General features: G+C 36.8%; 2 protein-coding genes across 4 annotated transcripts in view; both read right to left on the bottom strand.

Moving 5' to 3' along the window:
* Positions 1 to 662: 662 nt before the first annotated feature.
* On the bottom strand, positions 663 to 18747 carry LOC121424663 (testicular haploid expressed gene protein-like). Of its 3 annotated transcripts, none has more exons than XM_041620400.1 (8): positions 18519 to 18747; positions 7890 to 7932; positions 7293 to 7355; positions 5646 to 5780; positions 4121 to 4258; positions 3268 to 3409; positions 2202 to 2315; positions 663 to 1280 (listed from the first exon to the last, which is right to left on the bottom strand). In XM_041620400.1, exons 1-8 carry the CDS (start codon positions 18535 to 18537, stop codon positions 990 to 992), a joined length of 945 nt encoding a protein of 314 aa, XP_041476334.1. In that variant the 5' UTR covers positions 18538 to 18747; the 3' UTR covers positions 663 to 989. The 3 variants fall into 3 exon arrangements, with proteins under 3 accessions (XP_041476334.1, XP_041476333.1, XP_041476335.1); XM_041620399.1 differs by lacking the exon at positions 18519 to 18747 and adding an exon at positions 14414 to 14471; XM_041620401.1 differs by lacking the exon at positions 18519 to 18747 and adding an exon at positions 10965 to 11017.
* A 5972-nt stretch (positions 18748 to 24719) lies between these two features.
* LOC121425318 (solute carrier family 28 member 3-like) overlaps positions 24720 to 26260 on the bottom strand; it is a 37064-nt gene continuing 35523 nt past the window's right edge. Inside the window, exon 11 of the mRNA XM_041621347.1 lies at positions 24720 to 25405. Coding sequence (XP_041477281.1) covers positions 25308 to 25405 — 98 coding nt within the window. The 3' untranslated portion in view covers positions 24720 to 25307. The remainder of the gene's footprint in view (positions 25406 to 26260) is intronic.

The following is a 26260-nucleotide window of genomic DNA, read 5'->3' as shown; positions in this document are numbered from 1 at the left end:
AAACTTTGGGTCCTGCCTGTTGGCCAATCAAGAGCTTGCATTTTAGTTTGTTGGCAGCATTTTATGCAACATGCCCCAGAATGTACATGTATACTATGCATGCTTGGATAAGAAACAAAATTCATAGATTTCACCACATTCCTTATATCTACCAAAATGAATTTTGGTATTTTTTTTAAATCAGATAAAACTCTCATCCAATTGTGCACACTTTATGGTTCAAAAAACATAAGACAATATCTTGAAAATCAATCACTTCATAGTAAACATTTTAAGTGAGATGTACAAACATTTTTTTTGCTTTCATTTCATTTAGTCTCATATCAATGATGAAAGAATTATCTTGAAATCATCTATCAAATATACTTTCATAATTTACAGTTCATTTCTGCTTTAATGTCATGCAAATCTTTGTTTACTTTATAGGTTTAATTTCAACAAGAACAAGATTTCGGTTATTGGATTTACATGTACACATAAATGCAAAACATCTTTAATTATGTAAGAATATAAACGTTGGTAAAGAAAAGAAAATTAAATGTCCTAGATATATTTGAATAAATAAAAGCAAAGGTCTCAAAACCAATTGTCTGTTATATCTCAATTGTACAATTTTATCTTTGTGTGTAATAACATTTTTTTTCAATGTTTTTTTTTGGGGGGGGGGTGAGTGGATGGGGTAAAATTCTAAATTCAGTTTTCTTTCATCAATCCTCTTTTTCCAATATAAGTCGAACCTCTCCTTCCTCAATATTGTTCAATTCATTTGAAATAGGTTTCCGAGTTCCATCTGAAAATCGATGACAACTCATCGGTATTTTGTTTTCCATCATGTCCTGGCAAATGTTCAAATTGCAAAGTCCTGCTGAGGATAAGTTGATGCAGTGCCATCGCTTATTGATTTTCGCCCCTGCACCACAACATAGCTGCAAGTCCGAATGGAGTGTTAGTAGGTCAAATTGCCATTTTTTCAAAGAGTGCGTTGACCTCTACCGAACAAGAGGCTGGGCAAGTTCCTCGATTCTCTGCGGACACCGCGCTTTCTTAGCCGCTTCGCTGACGATGAAAGCATCAGGATTGAATTGCACATGGTCCATGGTAGCTCGCATGATGGGTGTGGAGAGTTCGTTGGTACGGCCGGTCGCGTTGGCCCGCCGTGCTGCCCTGGTGATGGACCACTGCACGGGGCGATCGGCTTGGTAACCGTCGGCAACATTCTTGGGCTTGGCCAGTTCCAGCTGGCGAGGAGTTGCATTTGCTCCTTTTGCTACATCCGACACCTGGAAATTAATGAAATGATTTAGTGCGATTTTCTTTGTCTTGAAAGAAAGTCTCTACGTTGGTTATTTAAAGAATTTTCCTATCCGCTTTTATTCTTAAAATGAAGATAATCAGTATTTTGTTTTCAATGCAGCATTTTTCATTCCACAGTTTTCTTTAATGGAAATTGAATCAGTTTAGAATTTAGAAAATACACAATTTCTGTAGGAAAATAGTGATTATACATGTATGTTATTATTGCATTGCCAATTTTTGGATGAATATTTTGATTTTTTTTAATCTTAAGTTTAAACACTCATAAACAAAACATGCTGATACAACAAAAATAGGCACAATATGTGCAGGGGCCCATCTAATAAAGAAAATTATGGTGATTTTGCAATTATGCTACTTAACATGGAACCTTGATGTTGATTACCATTTGTTACCATGGTATTTACCATATCACATTTATTCCAACTTCTTTATAGAATGGCCTCGGATTTTACCAGAGAATTGGCTGAAAAGCTATGTTATTGTATTTCCCAAACTGGTAAAGTTACATGTATAATCATTAAAGTTTTTTTTCCACTCTCATGTATTTTGTAATATGATATTAAGGCTCTTCGTGAAAAGTTATTGGGGGTGGGGGACTTCAAAATGCAGTTGCAAAGTACAAGCCAGATAAAGATATCATTTCTCAAATTGGATTAAGCAGTTATATTTCAAGAGGAAATACTTGTGGTTTTGTCCACTTGAGTCCTACAGGTTCAAAAAAAAAAAAAAAAATCTGCTACAATAATTATGTGCAGCAGTCAAACTTCACTGCATATTGGGATGTAAAACCAGGAAAATTGATCGCCGAAAATATATCATCATTTGCTGCTGATTCCTAAAGCTAAAACCAGATTTAAAAAAACGTTGAGACATAAAATACTTACCGGCCATTTTGGTTCCCTGAACGGTCCTGGAGGCCTACTTTTGGGTCTGGCTAGCATCTCAATCCGACTAGATGCTCGGGCGTTTTTTGCTCCTGCACTTACTACAGTTTCAATCTGTAGTGTATAAGGAGGGAAAAACAAATTTGAACTGTATGCCTGGTGGCAGTTTGCCATACAAAACCCTACACCGTATTACAGTTCATTAAAAAAGAAAACGACTTAAGAAATAGAAGAGGGTATACATGTGGGCTGTGTTTAATTTGCACCCACCGTTTGTAGTTTCGCTGTTTCAGAGTTGCCTAGATTTAGCTTGACATGTATAAGATGTATGCGGTAAGATAATACATATTTCTGGGGGGCGTTTCATGAAAGCTGTCGACATTAAATTGTCAGTGCCGACAATTACAGTGAAATACTTGGTTTTGATTAGCCAAGAAGCACTGGCCTCTGTATACTGTTGGAGAAAGACCACTTTTCAGTGCTGACAATGTTCACGAATGGTCCACCAATTTCTAATGTGGACCCATGCAATGTGCCCATCATGCAACTGTATGCCTATTCTACACAAAATGGATGTCCTTTAAGGCAAGACAGAATCTGTTAATTTCAGGAGAAATTCAACTTGACCGGCTTGTCTACTAGATTTTGATGGACAAGCATGTACTGTATGCCTTGCATTGTCCAGGCCTCATGATAGAAAAGTTACTGCAGCTTTAGGTCTACTACCAAATGGCGACTGCCATGGAATCCTTGGCTTTGATTGGAAGTTATACCCTGTTACCATGTTAGTTATCACAGAAATACATGTAAATTTAAGCAACTGGGTTCTGAGGCCTGTTTTATAAAAGTTACAACTGTTGTAACTTTGTAAAATTGTGGCAACTACCTCAGCAGCCAATCAGAATCAAGGTTTCCATGGTAGTTGCCAGAATGGCAAAGTTGCAACAGTTAAGTTGTAACTCTTTATGAAACAGGCCCCAGGTCTAAAAACTTGCTCTGATTTAGGCCAGAACTTCTGCAAGATCAACTCCAGTACTAGTAGACAAAGGTCTGTTTTATTACTTACTCCTCTTGGCTCTACAAAATCTCTGTGGGGTGTCTTCGGTCTGGCAAGATACTCCAGTCGTTCCTTTTCAATGGCCTTCTTGGCGGATTCACTCACGTACCAGATAGGGGATTTTCTACCGCAGCTGAAGGCATGGCTGGGTCTATGACAATGACAAAATACAACATTGTACTTGGGATTGTTATATGATAAACATGATGCCTTTATAAACTCCACAAAGTAGGTTAACTATTCTGAGGCACATGTAGAAAGGAAAATAGTACAATGAATAACTACACTGTATGCTTATTGCTTGGGGAGATGACTTAAGTTTCTAAAGGGATGACTTTAAAGACTAATTCTAAAAAGTGGAAAATGGTGAAGGCAGTGCTAGACAATACATTTTTCATGTACTTAATTCTACAAGCCTTACATTTTGTTATTTTTAGAGCAAGACCACTTTTATGTCATGCATATTTCTGCATAACAGCACAAATGGAATACTTCACAAACAAACAAATATATTCAAGGCCAATGAAGGTCTTTGAGGCTGACCAGTGGGCACCCAAGGTCATGATCCTAGTGGCACTGAAATAATATTACCCCTGAAACTACATCATCTTCTGTCGATTCCAAATCTATTTTGATTTGAATTACCCCTCTTCCTCTAAATATATCCTCTTCTCACATACAATCCCTCTGTGCCCCTTAATATCCCCCCCCCAAAAAAAAATCAAACTCCCCCTCTCACTTTCTTTCATTCTCACTTCCCTTTGTCCCTCTCTCTCTTCTCTTTGTTTCATTGTGTACGTGTGTGTGTGTCTCTGTCTCTCTTTCTGTCTCTGTTTCTCTTTTTTATAATCAGTGTTTATACCTGTCTTCTTTGAAAGCTGCCGGGGGTCTTTTATAATTTGATAGCGTCTCTAATCTTTCTGTTGGAGATGTTTTCATTGCTAGAGGGCTCACTTCCCATATGACCGAGTTTCTGCCGCAGCTGTATACATGGATATTCCTGAAGAACAAAAGAAAATTTAACAACAATGAAGACAGCACATACCAACTGGTAGAATTTTTGTTTCAAGATTTAGTTCACAGTATTACCCCTTGATTTGTTCTTATTGAAACATAAATAACACAAAACATGGGGGGATAACAAAACCATATGCACTGTCCACAGCATATGCTGTCGGCAGCATATGTGTTTTCTTTTTATTATTCATATCATCAATTATTTTTTAATTCAACTTTTCACATTATATAACAACAGGATACAGTGAATTTTATTTTTAAAGGAAACAATCATTTTCAACGTGACAGCCCTGAAATTCATTAACTTTCTTTGGCAATCCTCTTACTGATAAATGTTCCTTTAAAATTGCAGGTTTATATCGACTCCTTCCAATACATTTTCAAGACAGACAAAAATAATATTTTCCCATTAGATCTCGCAAGAGGAGGCTCATAACTTTGGAAACTCAATTTATATTTTCGCCGAGTCAAATGCATTACCCATAATAATTACATGTTTCTGGTATACCAGGCAAAGGAATTCCTGGGTTCTCTCTTTTTCTTTCGTTTACTACCATCAAAATCAGTCTTTGTTAACAAAGGGTCCAATGCAGATGCTGTTCGTACTAATTTTATCAATTTAAGAGCTGTTCCTAATATAGCCAAAGAGATGAGATACGTTGTTGAAGCTTAATGGTCAAGTCCACCCCAGGAAACTGCTGACTTGAATAAATAGAGAAAAATCAAACCAGCATAGTGCTGAAAATTTCATCAAAATTGGATGTAAAATATGAAAGTTATTAAGACATTTTAAAGTTTCGCTTATTTTTCACAAAACAGTGATATGCACAACTAGGTGAGTCAGTTGGTGATGTCCATCACTCACTATATCTTTTTTTTTATTGTTTGAATTATACAATATTTCATTTTTCATAGATTTTTACAATAAGGACCAACTTGACTGAACCATATAGTATTAAACAATGGTAATTCCACATGTACAAGGAGGAATTAATCGTTGTATCACTTAACAATGAGGATAAAATCAGAATATTTCATATTATATAATAAAATACAAAAGAATAGTGAGTGGATGATGTCATCAGTCTCCTCATTTGCATACCAGTCAGGATGTGCATGTAACTGTTTTGTGAAATTAAGCAAAACTTTAAAATGTTATAACTTTATTTTACATCCGATTTTGATGAAATTTTCAGTGTTATGCTTGTTGGATTTTTCTCTTTTTATTCAAAGCAACTTTTTGTTGGGGTGGACTTGTCCTTTAAGTGACATTTTCAAAGAAAAAAAAATCTATAAAAGAAATAGGAAACCTATAGATGCCTATGAGACTGCAAGGGCTCTTTAGGGCAGAAACAACAAAAATAACTTACTTTTTGCCATCTTTAGTACTTCTAAAGTTCTTCTTGGGTGAAGACAGCTCTTCTGTTCTTGGGGTGGCTGTGGCCGTCATGGCACCCCTGCTGACCGGCCACATAGTATCCTGGTTGCCCCATTCTAGCTTTGGCCTGTCATGAAATACAAACACCAATCAAAAAATATTTCTTGAATACGCATAGGCCTGTACGCTGAACTCAGGTTTAACTTAGACTGTGGTCTAACACTGTGCTAAAATTATGGGAAGCCAAACATTTCAAAACTTATTCACATGGGATGTTTCTTATGTTTACTGTGCTCTTTCCTAATTCTTTATTGGTGAAGATAATTATCTTATTTATCCTACCCAGACAGTTAATGATTTGAGAGTCAAATGAGCCAATTCTACTGTTAATAGAGATTTACATGTATGTCACAATTAACTATCCATAGTTTACGACAACTTTAGACCAGAGTCTTAATCAAACCCTACTTCAGAATACGGGCCATGATGTTCAACGGATCACATGCTACCAGTTTTCCAAACCAAGAAGGTCCATTAAAGTGTGTGTTATAATCTAATGATTCTGACACTAGTTTTTCAATTAGAGGATCATGGGGTCAAATCCCCCCCCATGGCATGTGTTCCTTTATCAAGAAATCTGCCCGGATTGTGCTGCTCTCAACCCAGGTGATGTCTTGGTACTCGGTAGGATAATTCCTTGAATGCACCAAGCACTGGGACTGGCAGGTTGAGCTTAATCCAGGACAATGTGCCTCAGAAAAGACTATACCTAGATTGATGGTGCCATATAAATGTAAATGCCGACTGTTCTTGTTGTCGAAGCTATTTTTGCTATTTACATGTATGCAGTTGTGCTCAAAAGTGAGTAAACCCCACCACAAAATGCATTCCTTCATTTAGAGTGTTGAATGAAGACAACAACTCTACAATGTAGAAACGAACTTTATTACTTTTATCACCTGACTACACAGTTAAATGTTTAAAATGTGGCAGAACTTGAACACTTTAAAAGTATGTTCCATTTTCTGGTGGGGCTGGTTCACTAACTTTCGAGCACCACTGTATTATCATAAAGGTAGCCCTACAGCATTGCAATTCATTCCTGCTTCTGATATGTGCCATTTTACTGTAATACATGCAGACAACCTTGCACCTTCCGTGAGTTTAATAATCTAACAGTTATGAATTTTACAGCTTTGATTTTGTGATGTCACAGAGGAGCATTCAGCTCCTCCATATGTTATATGATATTAAAAAAAAATCTTCAATAAAAAAGTGAAAGTGATTTTATTTGTGCGATGGAAATATTTCATCATGCGCATTATTTCATGCCCGATTCTAAGTAAAATACTTTTATTAATCACTTCCCATTAAAGAAAAAATTTGAATTTCTGAAATCTATATTCCCGGTACATGATACAGGGTCTGCTTGCATATATGATGTCACAAATCGTTAAAAATGTAAAAATCAATATCTCCCAGTATTATTTGAAATATTTTTTATTAAACTTTCTCCAAGTATTCTTTCTTTGATAAAAACCAACTGGTTACGAGGTTGTACATGTACTTTCCGTTTAAAAGCTAGAACCCCTCTCCCCAATCAGCTATTAGGATTAAACATGTCAGAAATGAAACATACCCAAAGCTTGTCAGCCATATTGCCTTGGAGTTCTTGTGTTCAGAGAGGTAGGAAAATCTGTCTCTGTAAAAAAAAAAACATAAGATGATTTTTAATCAAATAGTAGAGGTGTTCAGTCATTTCCATCAAAAATATATTATACTTACATTATTGTCTACCATAAGAATTGATTCACATAAATTTTGTTCATTCACATCTGAATGTTTTTTTTTAGTTTAATTTTTATGGTAAATAATAATTAAGAATTTGGAGTACATGTACATGTAGCTTGTAAAATCTTAATGGGTACCCGGCAGGAGTAATTCCTTGCATGCACTGAGTGGCAGTGATGGTAGCTAAAGCCAATAGCAGCGCTTTGTATCCTCAGGCGAAAAGCACTTTATAAATCCAGCTATTATTATTATCATCAAATAATCAACTTTCATTGTCTCTTCAGAAATATTTTGAAGCTGTTATCACTGGAAATAAGAGACTTAGAAGGAAACATATACAAAAAAAAAACTATTACAGCATTCATATTCTATAATATGTAAATTATCATTGTAATTTGATCAAAAATGGGTGAAATAAGGGGAATTCTTTCTTAATTCTACTTACCTTTGTGTCTCCGAGAGACCATCTGAATTCTCCTGGACAGGAGCTATAGAAGAAAAAAGGAAAACATAATGTTAACAAAGCATAAATGAAGAAAGGCATGAAGATATATTGTACATTCAATGTACCAAGAAATATGGTCTGCATGTAAGCTAGTGTACGGTAAGTTCTTTTCCCAAAAAAATTGACAAAGTTAAAAGAACTTGAAGATTTTTTTTTCTCACATGGGTTACATTTCTTAACCGACAGTAACCTTTTATTCCAAAAGTCTGAACACTGTCTTTCCACACAGGAATCCTGCAAGCAGCTCTTAATCATAACAACGGGCAGGGCTCGACATTAGCGGTGGCCCGGTGACCTGAGGCAACCAATGAGGGTGGGCCACCAAAATTCTGTAAAAACTAAAAACCCACACTTGGTGGCCCGATCGGGACACCAAAGTCTTGATAAATTGTAATGTTTTCTACTATGTTATGGCCACCAATTCTGCTTTGAGGGCACCTTAAAATATGAAATTAATGATTTGGGTGAACAAGTTGGGCCACAAAGAAAAATAGTGTGGAGCCTTACAATTGGGAATGCAAAAATACCACAGGTAAATACACTTAGCGTCTGTTACAAGTAAAGGGGGAGAGATTTTGGTGAGGTACATGTATCTAGGTGGACCAGGAGCATGAGTCCTATACATGTAGTTTTTTTTTTTACTCTCTTACAATTTCGTTTAGAACATATGTTAGACTGTTTACCATATGATTTATTGAATTGTTTTTTTTTCAATTGCAAGAATTGTTCAAACAACATCTCAAAAACTATAAAAGGGGCTTGTGAAAAAATAATGTGCACATACATTTTCATGTTTATGAGGCTTCAATGGCTTTTAATTCACAGACGTAATATACACATGTACCTTCTTGCTTTAGAAAACATATTCTATGACACAAAAGGAAAATCAAAGTAATATTTACATGTAGGCCCTGGAACATAAAAAGCTACAATCAATTTGCATAATTAATCATAACTTTTCATATTCACTATGGAAAACCATGACAAAAAATTACAATCAATTACATATATCGATCAAATCTGTTGATGCAACATGCCCCAGATTTGATACATCTCTCAATCAGCAAACAACACCTCGCATAAGATGATTAATCGAATTCTATTGAGACGAGGAGTTTAAATCGATACCGACAAACCGCAAGATGAAAGAGAAAACACATGTCCGGAAAATCGTACAAGCCGCTTTAGGTGATGAGCAGGAGAGCATTGCTTCATCGTTGCCATGGCAACGGCCTAGAGACAGGTGCATCGAGTCGCATCAGTCGATGTTCAGAGACAATAGGGAGCGGTCAGGGAGTATTGACTTTGGTATTGATTAACAAGGCTGGATGAAAGAGACTGCAACACATTTCTCTTGTTTGATTGATGTGTCAATGGCAATAGATAAGCGGACAAAATGAATGGTCAGTGTCGTTCAGTTTACACGTGGTGTTTGTTTATTCGTTGACCACTCGAGTGAGAGATTTCCAGAAAATACCATATTGCCTAGCCCCATGTATATACGGTACATGTACTGTGACCCAGAAGGTACACATGTAATTATGACATGAAATATAAATATTGTATAGCTCTGTAAAGCAGTAATAAAAATGGTCTTCAAAAAACCTTGCACCACAATATAGAGTTTCCCAAGTTCTAATTCTAAAAATACTTTTTTTCTAGAGTCAAAATAAAACTATTCAATTGTAATGATATTTTCTCTTGCATTAAGTCTCGACACTACTTTTTTTTAGGAGGGATTGAACATTTATTTCACTGTTTCAAGATTTCATTTACATGTAGAATCCTCTTCAATGGTCTTCTCTTCTACGGGAGGGGGGGGGGCTCATGACTACATGTACATGTATATTGCTTATTTCCCAAATATTTTCAATCACATAATAATATTATGTTACATGCACATTATGGATGTCAGGTACATGTACATGTAAAGAGATCCTTCCCATGATCCACCTCTACCCACTGTTTCCTCCATTTCATCCTTGTTCATTGTGTTACTATCAAAAGATTTTTTTTTTTAATCTAAATCTATTACTGGAATTAATTCAAATATAAAGACATTTGATTCCTGAAAGAAAAATATTTTTAATTATAAGAGATATTGAAAGTTATATGTATTCAATTTGTTTACTCAGAAGTCATAAAGATAACTTGGCATACACTTTGGTTATTCAGAAGGTGAGTAAATATTGTAAAGTAAAATAACAATATTGGGGGAGTAAATATTTGTATGCAATTGTTGTAACTTGTGATTTCTTTAGAATAATTGAAACATTTATGAAATTTCAATGGTAAAAAGAAATTCATGGCTGTATTTAATGGTATTTATTTTTTGTTCAATCTTGTGTGCAGTTTGTCTAGAGCAATTTCATACACAGTTAAGTTTAGGTAATATAAAATGTATAAAAGCGACTGAATATAAAAGAATAATTAGCAACTTGCCATCACCTATCTAGAATATGGTCGCAGGATCCAATCTAATAAAGTATAGTAATTGGACATTACTATACTTTATTAGATTGGATCCTGCGACCACATTCTAGATGCCCAATTTGAGTTGCATAGCAACCATAAGCAATTATTTCAGAAATGAATACTGTATGTTCTGAATGAAACTACTGTAGTATACTTGTATTATTGAACTTTAGTCAGGTGTGTAATAAATATGGGAAACATAATTTTACGCTGACATACCTGTGCACCTCCATTTTAACATTTCATAATAAATAATAAATGTCTTTTCCTTAAAATCAATTGTTTCATCAAGCAAAAATTAAGAGATAAATGTCAGTACGTTTATGATGTGATTTCAAGCTATCTGATTATGCTGTCATGGAAACAATCCAGTTTGTTTTACTTCAAAAGTATGGAATATGAAATGCACACTATACAGTAAATCAATAAATGTACATGTACTGTATATCAATACTTAATCATTCCTTTGATTTCTCTCTCCATCCTTCTCCAATTCTGAAAAATAATGTTTTTAAGAGTTTCTGAAAACACAATACTTACTCATCATCCACCTCTCTGACAGAAAAATACCCACAAATTTCCACTGTTTATCTTGAAAAAATATCTTCTTAAAATTGGAAAAAAAAAACCTAAAAATCCTCTCAATGATCCTGTCCTGAAAGCATCCGCTACTTCAACTGGTCACCACTCGACAAAGTTTCATTAGCAACCACCTGACTGATGGTGACTAAACTGGCCAACGAGGGCTCACTACAGTCGTGTGTAAAGATTATTGATCCCTCTGATCAATCAAACATGTTTCATTGACATCTACCATGATACTCCTATCAGTTGCATTGAATAGTTGTTGGAAGGTATGTTGTTCTTGGCCTGCATCCCCCCCCCCCCCCTCTGAAGTTCTCAGAATAATATTTTATTACCCTGATCAAACCTAAAAAAAAGTTGGTTTTAATGTGACCCTGATTCTCTTTACTTTCTCAGCTACCCCTTGTTTATTTCTTTCTTCCTTCCTTCTTCCTTCTTGTATTATTCCTCCCTTCTTTCTTCTATTTTTTCTTCCTTCTATCTTTCTTTCCTTTTTCCTTTCTTTCTTTCTTTCTCTCTCTCTCTCTCCCCCTTTCTCTCTCACTCTCTGATCAAAAAGGTCATCAAATACTTATAAATATACTTTCCACAAACTAAATTTGGTTTAACTCCATTGTACAAAATATCATGTCAAGGATCGATTAAACTGATATCAAAAGTCAATCAAACCTTGAAACCGATTTGTATAAGACCTGCTTATTGTTATAAGCATTTCCTTACATTTATCAAGGATGAAAGAAGTAATTTCAGCTTTTCTTCCATTCATCCTTGGAAGTAAGACAAAAAGTTTAAAACAAAACCTAATATACCTTTTGTAACACTTCCTTAAAACTTCTACATAGAAATTTCAAGGTGTATAACACAAGTTTTCCCCAAAAATACAATGAGTTGGATGCAACCAATGAGAAAGAAAATGGAGTACTGAATGCTGAGTATTGACAAAATTATTTGAACTAATTATAGGAACTTACATGTAACTGCAGTTTATCCAAGTAAATGTTCCAACTTTTAAATTTTAACACATGATTGAATATTTGTATATACATGTACATGTATGTGCATATGAATGGCATTTAATTTTCTCAGTAATTACATGTACCTAGTGACATGCATTATACATAGTCAAATTGTTTGTTATCATCTAATATTCATATATTACAATCAGGACGACTTTTTAAAACTAGTTCCCTGACAAGCGGAAAAGGGAACATGCCTTAATTAGCGGACATAGAATGTAAAAATATAAATAATTAATTCAGATGTACACTGTATTGAACTGTTGTTGAGTACTACACCAGCTTATATGTTGTAATTCATAATTAAATCATGAATAATATATTCATTAGCTTCACATTCAGAGGACAACAGAAACCCTTGGATCAATGAAACCTGGATCCTGAAGCAGATAACATGCACTAAAGACACCCGGTCTTGCTTTGTATCCACATTCTCCACTCTTGTTTGGCATCGATCAAGGGGCAGTGAAGCATAGTGGCACTCAAAAGGGAACTCCTCCGCTCCAGTGCCCCCATAGCGTCCCGCACCATTCCTCAGCCTTTGAAGACCCACCCGTCTTTTGTTGAAATTCAACTTAAGTCTCTTTGGCTGAATTCCCTGTCTTTGAAGTGTCTCTGTTTAGTCAACATTTCTTCTTTTCTGATGGAGGGTAGGGATGAATAAGAATCCCCCACTTAAGGCCCCCCACTTGCCTTTTATTTGCACTCAAAGTAAATTGGAGTTTGAAGAGTGAGGATAAATCATGCAAACTTTAAGTGTCCATGAAAGTACTTATAGTGTATCCTAGCAACCAGTCAGCAGGAGTGAGAGCAATTCACTGAGTGACACCTTAACAAGAATCAATTTCTCAGTGCTTTAGATTTTTATCCTGTAAAGGCCATCTTTTTAATCAAAAAATTTGGTACATAAATGAAATCTTAAGAACAAATATTGAGAACACCTGCATGCAAAAGAGAAATCATCTTCAATGAATTGGATTTTGAAAACATATGTACCGGGCAGACACTTGATAATTTTTTTTACATGTTTTTACATTTTTTTACGTTTGCATGTGTATGCGCTATACATGTATACTGTAAGCAATGTTTTATAGCATTAGTTACTACAGTGTATCTTTAAATATGGGTCCATTGCCGAAACTTGTTAATAGAGGCAATTTCACCATCACAAGTGTCATGAAAATCTTCACTTTATGATAGCTGAATAAATACCATAGCAGTTGCCAAGTTTATTTGAATGGAAAGCGAACAAATTATGAGTGCAGCACAATTAAATTGGATGAAATTGGATCTGCTTTGGCAGAAGTAATTTCTCTTTTTTGTGTTTCATCTTAAGAATTAAATCTTTTAGTCTTTTGCTTCAAGAGTATTAAGCATGAATCAACATGGGGTTTTGACATTAGATTAGTTATAGCTGGAAATTTGTAACAAGATAGGCCCGGGGGGGGGGGGGGGGGGGGGGGGGGGGGGGGCAGTTACATTGACGAGTGGATACCATGCGCGACCCAAAAAACACGTAAAAATGATGTCCTTTTTATGATAGGGCACGTGATAAGGGTGTCAAAAACACAAAAATAATGAAAAAAGGGTATCTATTTCGCTAGAAAAATTACGTGTTTAGGGTCGAATTTGCGGGGATGATAAAACAAAATTAAAATATTTTATAAAGGATGTCCTTTTTGCCCAAACACTACGTGTTTAGAGTCCTATTAGCACGAGGTGTAGAAGGTGGGGTCATACTAAACCAAATAAGATAAAGCCGACGACCGAAGGACCCGTAACAATAAAACATTCCTGTACTTATTTAGGGGTTCATTTCAGGGAATATTTGCCAAGTATCGTTTTGTTTCCAATACTTGTTAAGGGTAGGGTTTCACACGCCAATTACTTGTTAAGGGGTGCATTTTCAGAATATGGACATTACGTGTTTAGGGTGCTTTTCGAGACCCCATGGTCGCGCATGGTATCCACTCGTGAATGGAAGTGCCCCCCCCCCCGGGAAGATAGGCTACATAGTAGTATTTCACAAAATACTTCAAAATACCCACGAGTATTATGTATACTCCATATCTGTACTACATGTATGTTTCATCTGATTTTAAAGAAATTTTTAAAATTTTGCAATCAATTTTTTTTTCTTTTCAAATTTCTATTTATTCATATGAACTTGTTGCTGAGAACATTTGGTTGTTAATGGTTAACAAGAAATATCAAACTTTTATACTATCAAAGTAGTTGAGAGAATATAAATTTACTCAAATATACCGTCCTAGGGTAATACATATTCCAAAAAAGAAATTGATTCTGAAGTCATAAAGAAGAAATTGTCAGATAGTTCTGAAAATGTTTGATAATGGAAATGGTAAATTTAAGAAACTATATTCATACCTTTTCGTCTGGCTTTGCTCTTTGGTCTCTGTTTTCTCACCATTTTTGAAGCAAACAATCAAAAGTGACCATCAAAATCAAAACTTTGGCATCACCACCGACAAAATATTGTATGCAATCATCAATGTTGCAAGCTCAAGTTATCCAAATCTCAATGTCCACATGGAAAGGTACTCCTCTCAGAAACATATTAATTTACACTGCAGTTACCAATGGAAAATCATGATTTAAACTGTACATGTAGTTTCAAAAGCAGAAATTCTACAAGATTTCTTCAAGATAATGAAGGTGTGGGCCTTAATGCATTTGAAGGAATTAAAGTTAAGATGGTAGCGGTTGACGTAAACAGAAACTTTTGTATGGCAACGCACTGAATGGAATCTATTTGCGGATACTGGACTTAAGTACAAAGGCCAGATTTTATGGCTGGACTGTCCACACTATTCATTGTAACAGCACATTATCATTTCTTGTTATCTGTTTTTGTTATGCAGTCCGTGAAGCAGGGATAAAAGGGGGCTGTAAAGGGTACATTTTCATCCCCAAAATGTCTTCAACGTAAAAAAAAATATTAGAAAAATCACAAATTCAAAAGAGCTCCCATTCCCACCTCCCCCCTAAATTGCTATAGGGCTCAATAAAGATATAATCTGGCATGGAGTGGAATATAGAAAGAAATAATTGTGTCCCTCTTGTGGTTCTGTCCCTCTTTCTCTCTCTCTTTCTCTTGAGCACTCCCTTTTAGGTTCATACAGGGAGATTTTGTTAGAGATGCCCCACTCCCCTTTGCCACTAAATTTTACACAAATAATGTATCTTTTAGTATTACTGCCCACCACTACCCCTCCCCTATCCCCCTTCCTTGAAAGTGTGGAAAACTAAGTCTCTTTTAAGTGAGATCTTGTTTTTTATTTGGGGGAGGGGGTAGGGGAGCTTGTCAATATTTTTGGGGAAAAATACAACCGATTTCACATCAGTTATTTATTTATTTTCATTCTTTTTACACATTTTTTTTTTTTGGGGGGGCTCATCAACCAAAAAAAATCCAAACAAAATTGATGAACTTACTTATTTACCCTTCCCCTATTTTGAAATCCTTGGACTACCCCTACTGCACATGAACAAAATGAAGGTGCCACATGATGCAGTGAATACTGACTGGTTGATGTTGATGTACAGATGTATAGGGAAAAAATATGTCCACTCATTGATCTAAGAACAAATTTTGTACAAAGATGTCCAAATATACTCTCCCCATATTCTCCTACAATTGTTCCCGCCTTTAAATTGGTTCAACATCATTGGATTAAGATTCAGTTTGAGGTCAAAAAGATTGGCACTTGGTTTTTGCTACCAGAGAAAATATGAAATTAATGTAAAGAATCCCATCAACTTTTACCGTACACTAAATTCACCAATGTGGTTCGTTATTCGAATTGGGTGTTGGGACGTGTGTCTGTATCACTGAATCCAAGGTTCCAGCTCTTGTCATGTTTTGCATATGGTGATGTTATAGGTCAGTAAATACGTCTTTGGATCCGGGGCCCAGTCTTACAAAGAGTTAGGATTGATCCAATCAATCGTATCTATGGAAATCCATCAGTGCCATAATTTTTTCTCTAGGAAAATTGCACAATATCATTTGTAAACAATGAATTTTCAAGAAAACAATGAATGCATGAAAATACATCATAATAGAGAAAATATTTTGATCAAACATGCACAATAGATGTTGATGGCCATCCATAGTTGCGATTGATCGGATCAATCACAACTCTTTGTAAGACGGGGCCCCAGACGTAAATAATCATACACGTATGGCTTCACAACTCCCTACATAACAAGTAGACGCTCCCAGGGGCCGCAGAACCGGGAGGGTGGGGGGGGCTTCAGCCCCCCCACTTTTTTCCAAAATCGTGTACAGAAACGTAAAAATGACCATATGATTTTGACTTTTTGCATGATCAGCACCCCCACTTTGAAAACCATTCCGCGGCCCCTGGTGCATGGCCAGCACGTGAACAGCGCCATGGTGCAATGTACCTACATGTGCCGCGATCCCTTTCCGTAGACCGTTTTTCACACTGTGCTGTATTCACAAGACCCTGTACTTTACCCTTTAAGTCAGTTCCTTAGACCCCCATTTCAGAGTTTTGTAAGACACATCCCCATCAAAAAATAATTTGAGTGCCCCCGCCGGGTTCGGACAGGTTGTGTACACGTCTGGACAATCAATTTTTGTGTTGTGCGGGCCGGCGCCAAGGAGCTCATCGTGTATTTACCCATATTCACGGGACAAGGGTAGATTATGGTCTATCGAGTGGTAGAATCCCGACATAGAGGCACAGACTGGAACCTCAAAAGAAGTTCTCTCCTTCTACCCCAGTTTCGATCGGCCATTTTTGTTATGAATCATAAAGGGTTGTGAAAACAGAAATTATGCACTTACCACGATCATATGGATGAAGGTCTATCGAGTGGTAGAATCCCGACATCGAAGCACAGACTGGAACCTCAATAAACAAAAAGTTCTCTCCTTCTACCCCAGTCTCGAGACTGGGGTAGAAGGAGAGAACCCCGGGGGGGGGGGGGCACTCGACCAAAAAAGTGGTTGGGGTGTGCCGCGGGCCTTGGAGCGGGCTAATTGCAAAAAGGAGGGTCCTCGGAATGGGCTTCGGAACTACAAATGTTTGTGAAAACGGGGGTCCTTGGAACGAGTCTCCTTGGAACGAGTCTCCTCCATGTGAGTGCGTATATGCATCCTATATGGAACGGGCATACGTGCATGCAGCTAGCACGGCGTAACGGGCGCCGGGCAATGGTCGGACATCTCTCAGTGGCCGCTTTTCACCAAAATTGCAGCTCATTGCAGCAGGATCAATGCGACCGGAACATAATCCGAAATTATGCGAAGCTTTGGAGCGGATTTCTTTCTTCCCTTTTCATGATTAGAAGAAAATGTTATGCCTTGGAGCGGCTTTCTTTGTTCTTTTTCTCAATTGGACAAAAATGCTATGCCTTGGAACGGAGATTTGAGTCTAAAAATGGGGGTCCCCTCCGTGGCACATACCCAATATGCATTATATACTAAGTGCCCCCCCCTGGGGAGAGAACTTTTTGTTTATTGAGGTTCCAGTCTGATAGACCTTCATCCATATAATCGTGATAGACCTTCATCCATATAATCGTGATAGACCTTCATCCATATATTCGTGGTAAGTGCATAATTTCTGTTTTCACAATTTATCTTGCTAGATATTTTGACCATAATCTACCCTTGTCTCGTGAGTATGGGTAAATACACGGTGATCTCCTGGGCGCCGGCCCGCACTCCCTTGGTTAGTGCTGTGTGGGACCCTTACACCCAAGAGAATATCCATCCAAAAAGGAAAAGTTAGACGTCTATGTCGCGTTCGTTTTGGTATCGATCTGCCATTTTGTTTTTAATTTTGACAGTAGGAAAACGAGACAGAACTTTTCCTATTTTTGAAGGTCCAGTTTGTGCCTCAATGTCAGGATAGCTGTGCCACGACAGACCTTAATCCATATAATCGAGGTTTATTAATGCATAACTTATTTTTCCCCCTTTTATTTGATGTGCAATTCCGACCCCATTCTACCCCATTTTGGTGAGTTAATGTTTGACTAGTACATGGACGACTCCTGGGCTCCCTGGGTAATAACTATACATGTAGGCCTACATCATTTGTACCAACGTCTATTCATCACAGTCGTGAATAATGTGCCATGATTGTTTACCATTATTTATCATGGCATCCTTTAGGCTTTACATAATGGGCCTATAGGGCTAGGCAGCGCATATTGAGGTTTAGATATCTATACCAGCTTAATAAACAAACACCAATGACATCAAAATCACACTACGTACACGTTATTCAAATAGCACGAAATGAAGACTAGATAGGCCCTACTAATAACAGGCGACCACAGGACAAGGATGCGCTCTGCATAAACACACACACAGCCAAGCCACCCGGTCAACTAGGGGTAATGGTCCGGAGAGCGGAGGGGGCACGTTGCGTGAAATCCACCTGTTGCGCGGCAAGCACCTGCACTCTGCATCCGGCTTATGATCCCTACTTACCGTATTGAACGTCCACCATTTTCACACTTTTCACTCGACGCCTGTCCTAAATATAAGACATTTCAGTACTTCTTGTTCTTCTCCTTGCAATATGCCACCGAAATCCACGAATAAAAGAAGTGTTTTATTTTCAGTATAATTTGGAGAAAGTGGAAAGTCGTCGATCTGAAATGTACACAAACTCTCGTGGTAGCAAGCCGGTCGCGTCACATAGTAACGGGCCTTGGAAACGATATGCAAATCACCTACACCAAGGGGGCGGGCGTTCGCATCGCATGCATTGCAATGGGGAAAGTTCGGTAGAGCATGGAGATAATGAACTGCATGCGCCTGCCATCGCCATTCCTCTATTAAATCTTAAAATACTTTTGACAATTATAACACGTAAAAAATAGCAATGATACCTTTCTGTTCATTGTCACTTCGATCTCTTCCTTCTTAATCTTCTTATATCGTTTTGTTTTCTTTTCTTCTTCTTCTTGTGCAGTTGCTCCTCCTCTCAATCTTTCTTCTTACTTCTTAATCCCCCCCCAAAAAAAAATGAAGAAGAAAACGAAGGAGGGAAGAAGTTTATGGGGGAAGAAATGGCTTATTCGTCCCACGACGTATTACAAGAGAGCATAAAGGAAAGTAGAATTTGATTTCATTAAATTTACATTATTTTTTAAGAAGGAAATATTAGGAAGAAAATAAAACGAAAGAGAGCATGTTGATTATTCCCTACATTTTCTTCATCTGTTTATTTTTCTTGGTGGTGGAACTTCAGGACCATGCCCCCAAGACCCCCCCCCAACATCTGTACACCCAGTGGCGAGAAGAGCAAAATAAAATTGAGGGGAATAAATATGACTTATACTTATAGCATAAAATTTATAAAAAGTTGCGAGTAAGTGAAGCGAGTGAACAAAAATTTTGACAATCCAATTTTGTGATAGATTTTGACATAACTTGTATTCAGAAAATAATAATAGTATCATATTTCATCATTCTCGTTTTCCTTTTCTTTTCTTCCCTTTCCTCTTCTTTTTTTTTTACTTCTTTGTGAAAAAGTCCCCCCTCCCCAATCATTCTGTGCGCCAGTTCTAATAATTTTTCAATTTTATATTTGCAGCGCTATACAATATACAGGGAGAGGGGGCGCCCTTTGACTTTCCAAGTGTTGAAAAATCAAGTGGTAGTGCCGTGCATGGCCGAGTGGTCTTCCACTGAAAAAATATTCCTATATTTCTTCTTCATTCCCGTTGTCTCTTGAGGGACGAGGCTGTGGGGGGGGGGGGGGTCTTCAAGCATAGACAAATTCGGTTTGGATGCTTTTTTTATTGTAATTTCTGGGGGGTCAAGTAGGCCCTACACAATATAATGTTTGCATTGATATACCAATGAATCTCAATCATTGCATAACCATTTTTTTATGCACGTGTTTTTATTCTTTGTAAGCCTTAGTCAGTTATGACCGCCATATTAAGTGATCTGATGCAAATGTTGATGAAAGTTAACGTTCCTCTGTATTGAATCATGGATATACAGCCAGGAGGGTAAACCTGAAAATCACTCCATAAAAACGCAGATACCTCACTCTCCAAAAACCTTTTGGATGGCCGCTGTGCCAAAACCTAACTAAGTGAAAATCCATTTTAATCTTGTGGGATTTTCCTCAGTTTGCTTAATACCTGGCGTACATGTATCATTTCAAAATGATCTCGGCAAACACTAATATTTTATTGTACTTTTACTTCATTATTTTGTACCAAGTTGGCGAACACGTATTTCTAAGAACCATTAAATCATTAATGGCAGACAGTGCTTGAACATTTAGATAATTCATTCACTTACCTCGTTATCAAACTAATCTGATGTTGGCGTTTGTTTGTTTGAAATGGCCATCTTTCCTCTCATATGCAGTGATAATCAGGAAAGGGTTATTAATTTAGTCGGATATGTCGTTTGAGAGCACATCTCCGCTTTTTAATTTAAGCTGTTTAATTCTGCGGTCGTTGTGCATCGCGCCAAGCATGTTCAAGAAAAGCATTTCTTTTTAGATATCTGAATACCGGCCATTCATATCCCGGATGCATGCACTGCCTTAATAATTACCTCTACCATATTTACTTGGCACTCTCTTTTATTGTGAGCTAGGAGTTATTCGAATTTCCCGCCATTGTGAGGTCATGTCGCCTGAGTGGGCATTACGTAATCGCCAAGTTCAGCGCAAGGGAAAGGGCCTGATTAAGCCATGGGGAGCGTTTCATCAACATTTATTTTTGTCCTACAATTGTTAGCCCTTGCATTTTTCTTTAATTTTGATTGGCTGAGAAGCACTGTTTCTATGGTAACTGTCGGATAAAATTGGACTAATTGGATCAAACGTCCGACCACAAATTCTTGCATGAAAATCTCCCCTACATGTGATTACTTGGAATTTGAGCCGTTTGTAAATGCAAAATCATTCACCAGTGGCGAATCAAGGCGGGACGCAAGGGAGGTGCCTTCTCTATATTTTGATAATTAGCCATTGAGCATACATTATTGATATACCTCGTTGTTTCCACCCTCGTTGCTTTTCTTTGCTCTTTGCGCCCCTCTATCATCAGTAGCAGAGGCTGTCAATTTCTCTTTCTCCGTTCCCTTTCTCCCCATACCGTCTCCCTTCTTTGCGCCCCTTTTTTCTCTCTCTCTTCCTTTCCCTATATTTTACCCTCCTTGCTCTTCATTTTCTTCTCCTTCACCATCACCCCTCTAGTCTCCCTTGTTTTGTCTCTATTTTCTCTTTCTCTTCTTTTTCTCTCCCTCTCCCTTCCTTTCAATCTTTCCCTCCCATTCCTCTTCATTCTCGTTTACCATTCCTTTTATTTCTGTCCCTCACCATTTCCCCTTCTCCCTTTTTAAGAGGGGGGGGCAAGGCCCCCTCTGCCATTATGGATCAGTCCATATGTTGGAAGTAGTCATCAGGCAATCGGGGAGGTGAGTGTGTGTGTGTGTGTGTGTGTGTGTGTGGGGGGGGTCATTGTGAAGGTAATTTTGTGAAATAATGAGAAAGCATATAAACAATATATAGTATAATTTTCCCTTAATGGTGAGGTGATTAAAAAATAGATTAAAAAAAAAGTGAATTGGATGGGAATAATGAACTCTTGAGAAATAGTAGATTTTGGCATATATATGTAACTATACTACTCAAAGATCACTGGAATTATAACAAATGCAATCACCGATGTAGCTAAGAGAATTCAAAATTTGTTGATCATATTTCACATAAATTCAGATCTGCTTCAGTTAGAGTTAAACCCTAAAGATTTCAAAGTTATTCTGGGCAACTCCATAAAATCCCATTAAATATGTATGTCCGACCCCTATGCGTGGGACCTTCATGAAATGTTTTGTCTCTGATTTCTTGTTCTTTTGAAAGTCTGTAATGTTCTCTAATTGACCATGACTTGTCCATTTATGAAGTGAAGTACGACTTGAGAAAAATGGGGGTCGGAGGTACAAAAAGGTTGACCTTTTTATCATTTATGGAATTGCCCTTCTGTGGAATCCACATCAAATCTAGAGTTTCAATGTTAATAAATATTAATAATAGTCAGTTCTTGTATAGCACATATCACATTATGAAAAACATCTCTATATGCGCTTCCAAAGGACTTGGATATTATTACCCTGACTGTAGCTCAAGCAACTTTTACATGCTCCGCATTTCAAAGAATAAATTCCTGCCAGGTACCCATTCACCTCACCTGGGTTGAGTGCAGCTTAATGTGGATTAATTTTTTGCTGAAGGAAACTATGCCATGGCTGGGATTTGAACCCACGACCCTCTGTTTCAAAGTCCGGAGTCTAATCCACTGGGCCACAACGCTCCACAAAACTATATCTACAATTCAGAGTGGAATACCTCTATAAGAGTATGCTGCCAATCTGCTTGCTTATTCACTATAAAAAATACACACAAATACAAAATGACAATACATTTTTCTTACTTTATAAACATTTCCTTTAATTACAATTAAAGAAACGTACACTTTTATACCAGAGTACTAAAAATACATCGATACCATATTAGAAAAACACTTGATACACCAAATCTGCTTGGGAATATTCCATGCATAATAGAAAATGGAGTGAAATAAAATTGAATAATCAGACTACTAAAAATCCTGACAAAGGTGACAGGCCTTATAAGTTAGGTTGTGGAGCCAACAAACTATAAGCATTTGCTGTTTAGTGGGCCTCTCCATTTTCACAAAATTTAAATCTGTTTCAGTTTGAGTGTCATACATGTACTTATTTTGTTATTGATTACATGTTCACATAATGCTCTTTATTTTTTTTTCAAGGGTAATGGAGGTAAAGTCTTGTCTATTGCTTCGACTTATTTCATTGCCTTTATTACATTTTCCTGAATACCTGAATTGTATTTTGTTGAAAATTAAATAAACTGTGATAGGATTGGAAGGGGTCTAACCACGAGGCTGATGATCATGTTTGTCTTCATCAGCATTTTTGTCTGCTTAGGCTTATCTTAAAACCTTGCTTTTGGTTTGTATGCCCGAAGACTAAAAAAAAAGACTACAGTTAGTGGCAGATCGGGGGGGGGGGGTGACAAGATGGTTTGACCCAATAGCGATGAGCTGCAACTTAAAGTTTCCTATCCCCCCAGTAAAAGCATACTTATGATTAAAATTCATTAAGATTTGAATGCTCAAGATTTGAAGTTGATTGCCCATATTCTGTTCTCCCCCTTGGATGATTTTAAGTTAGGTCATATATTTAAAAAAAAAATTTAAGCAAAGTAAGGATTTGCAAATGTTTGTTTAACAAGGGAAGAAAATAAAACTGCAAGCACATTACTCTATCAAAGACCTGATTTTACAATTTACAAATTAAAGAAATCACCTGAATTACAAATGGTCATCGTTGATTGTTGTAACAATACATGTACTTTCCAAAAGGGTTGTATTTTTGTTCACTAGACACACACAGTTGAATGTGGTAATAACACAGACAATCGGTCTGACATCACTGATAATGACAAAGATTTAAGATATCAAATATTCAATATTATAGTCCACTCTATACTGATATACTAAACATGACATTCAAATATTCAAAACCATTTACAATAATAGTAAAAACCCAATATCCAGTGCACTATGTACAAAATATACAATAATATATCATTTGAATATTTAATGTACAAATTCATATATATTCTGTGGCTTACATCTAAGATAGTATTGAGAAATACAGACATAAAAGGAAAAAAAACAATCACATGAACAATATTCACAAATATTTTGCAATGTACCAAACAGTCACACTATTGTCTTGCTTCACCTGAAAAATGTAATTAAATATTAATCATATTCAAATATAGAAATGATTCCTTTATTAATATTGAAATCAGCATTTCTATTACATAGAATTTCATTGGCAGGATCATAAATCACTGATTCAGTGTTTACAATAAGGTAGATTGTGAACAACAAATCAATTTTTGAAAGAAAAGATGTTTTATGAAATCATCAAAGTGTTGGAAGGTAACAAGTGTATTACCAGCCCATTCAGAAGCTTTAAACTGTTATTGCAAATTTAAAACAAGTTTTAGGAAACAGGCCCTCTGATTGGTCAATTCTCATCACATAGTGCATGCAGTTCATTGGTACGATACATTTTCCATCCAAATTTGATAATCAATATTGAAACAACATTCAGCCTTACTGGATTTGTGCGTTTAGTGCTATTCAATCACGTTTACAGAATTCTGTCCAGCTGATTTGACATTAGGCAGACTAGCTAAAACTTAAAAATTTCCTTCAAATTTGCTGAATTGGGAAGAGAGTGTTTCTTTTTCCATCAGAAGTAATCAATGATGAATTTTGGGAGTACTTGCAGGATCAAATAAGAAAAGACAGTTTCTATATATATATATGGGGGAATTTTTTATTTCTTTTTTTGTTGACATTATGATATCAGTTCTTGTTGGAAAAGCAATCATTACATTGTAGCTCCCATGGTTATTATCTTGAGGTGGGAATAATGGGTGCACCCACTCAGTTCTGAGGAGTACCATATCCCGCAAACATTCGTAATTCCGAAGCTTCAGTTATTCCGAAGGTTCGTTATTCTGAAGGTTCGTTAGTCCGAAAACGAAATGAGGTTTGTAATTCCGAAGGTTCGTTAGTCCGAAAGAGAATAATTGGAATTATGAACCTTCGGAATTACGAAGTGTAACCCCATTTCCAACATTGAAAATTTGAAACTTCTCATACCGGGTATTCATTTTCTAATCAAGTATTTTATGACACTTTTGACTTCCATCATATGGTAGACAAAATTAAATAGGAATTCCTTGGGTTTAAAGCTTTCCAACAGTATATGGTTTGTAAGGATCCATATGTATTCCTTTAAAACAGGAAACATGATGAATTTACCCCACTTCAAATGGATGCCATCTTGATCAATGTACTTGCACATGTGATATTGCTATCACTGATTAGACTCATTTACTGGCCATTCCATGCACAATAATACTGCATTAGTCAAATGCATCAGTAATATTTTTTTAACCAGGAACTTCTCACATCAAAAACATAAAAAAAATGCCGAACAATCGAATGGTATAATTTACAATTCAAGAGATTATCATTCAAATACCAAATGGTCAGTATAACAATAAACCAAATAAAAATGCATCGATACACACCATGGCAAGATAATCTCCACTACTAGAAATAAGAAAACTAACAGTACATGGCAGGATTTGAAAATTAATTTTGAGATATTACATCTCTAGCTGACTGGAGTTAACGATGTTATGTTGGGCATTAATGTTGTGAGAGACGGGCTTGGTCCATCAAAATATGACCTACTTGGGTCGTACAAAAGTCCTGCAGAGGTGAGGAGAGTGATTGCAAAAGAGAAATAAATTCAATACCAAGTTAACCAAAATGGTGGATGGGAAAAACAAAAACCAAATCAGAGCTCTGATATAAACAAGGCAAAAGCGATTTTGTGTCTCGCCCACTTATCAAAATAACTAGAAACATCGTGCTTTGCGAGGGCACACAACAGAAATGTATCAAAACTTCATTGTGAAATGAGTGGGATGGAATAACACTTGTCATAAAAGCCTTGCACGTAAACTTTAATGTTGACCTGAAAATGACCTTTGACCTTACCATGTGACCTCCGACTGCAGCATCACATGTAGGTCCCCCAAGTCCATCTACCATCCAAGTTTGGTTGAAAAATGACTTACGGTTGCGGAGTTAGGTGTCATAAGAGAATCTTGCATGTAAACTTTAACGTTGACCTGAAAATGACCTTTGACCTTACCATGTGACCTCCAACTGCAGCATACGATGCAGGTCCCTCAAGTCCATCTACCATCCAAGTTTGGTTGAGAAGTGACTTAGGTTGTTGAGTTAGGTGTCATAAAAGAGTCTTGCATGTAAACTTTAACATTGACCTGAAAATGACCTTTGACCTTACCATGTGAGCTCAGACTGCAGCATAACATGCAAGTCCCTCAAGGCCATCTACCATTCAAGTTTGGTTGAAAAGTGACTTACGTTTGCGGAGTTAGGTGCCATAAGAGAGTCTTGCATGTAAACTTTAACTTTGACCTGCATGTAAACTTTAACGTTGACCTGAAAATGACCTTTGACCTTACCATGTGAGCTCCCACTTAGCAAAACATGCAGGTCCCCCAAGTCTATCTACCATCCAAGTTTGGTGGAAAA

The sequence above is a fragment of the Lytechinus variegatus genome, chromosome 12 (assembly GCF_018143015.1).
Source record: "Lytechinus variegatus isolate NC3 chromosome 12, Lvar_3.0, whole genome shotgun sequence".
Taxonomy (NCBI): domain Eukaryota; kingdom Metazoa; phylum Echinodermata; class Echinoidea; order Temnopleuroida; family Toxopneustidae; genus Lytechinus; species Lytechinus variegatus.
The sequence above is the reverse complement of the archived record's forward strand: the minus strand, read 5'-3'. Positions and strand labels throughout refer to the sequence as shown.

What these genes read in the sequence shown, in the direction of transcription:
- LOC121424663 (XM_041620399.1), bottom strand. Translation starts at nt 14,456, where the DNA reads ATGGTGAGAAAACAGAGACCAAAGAGCAAAGCCAGACGAAAAG. An exon ending in GGTCTCTCGGAGACACAAAG is followed by an intron (nt 7,356 to 7,889) that starts GTAAGTAGAATT and finishes TTTTTTTTACAG; the next exon opens with AGACAGATTTTCCTACCTCT. An exon ending in GCAGCTTTCAAAGAAGACAG is followed by an intron (nt 3,410 to 4,120) that starts GTATAAACACTG and finishes TCATTGTCATAG; the next exon opens with ACCCAGCCATGCCTTCAGCT.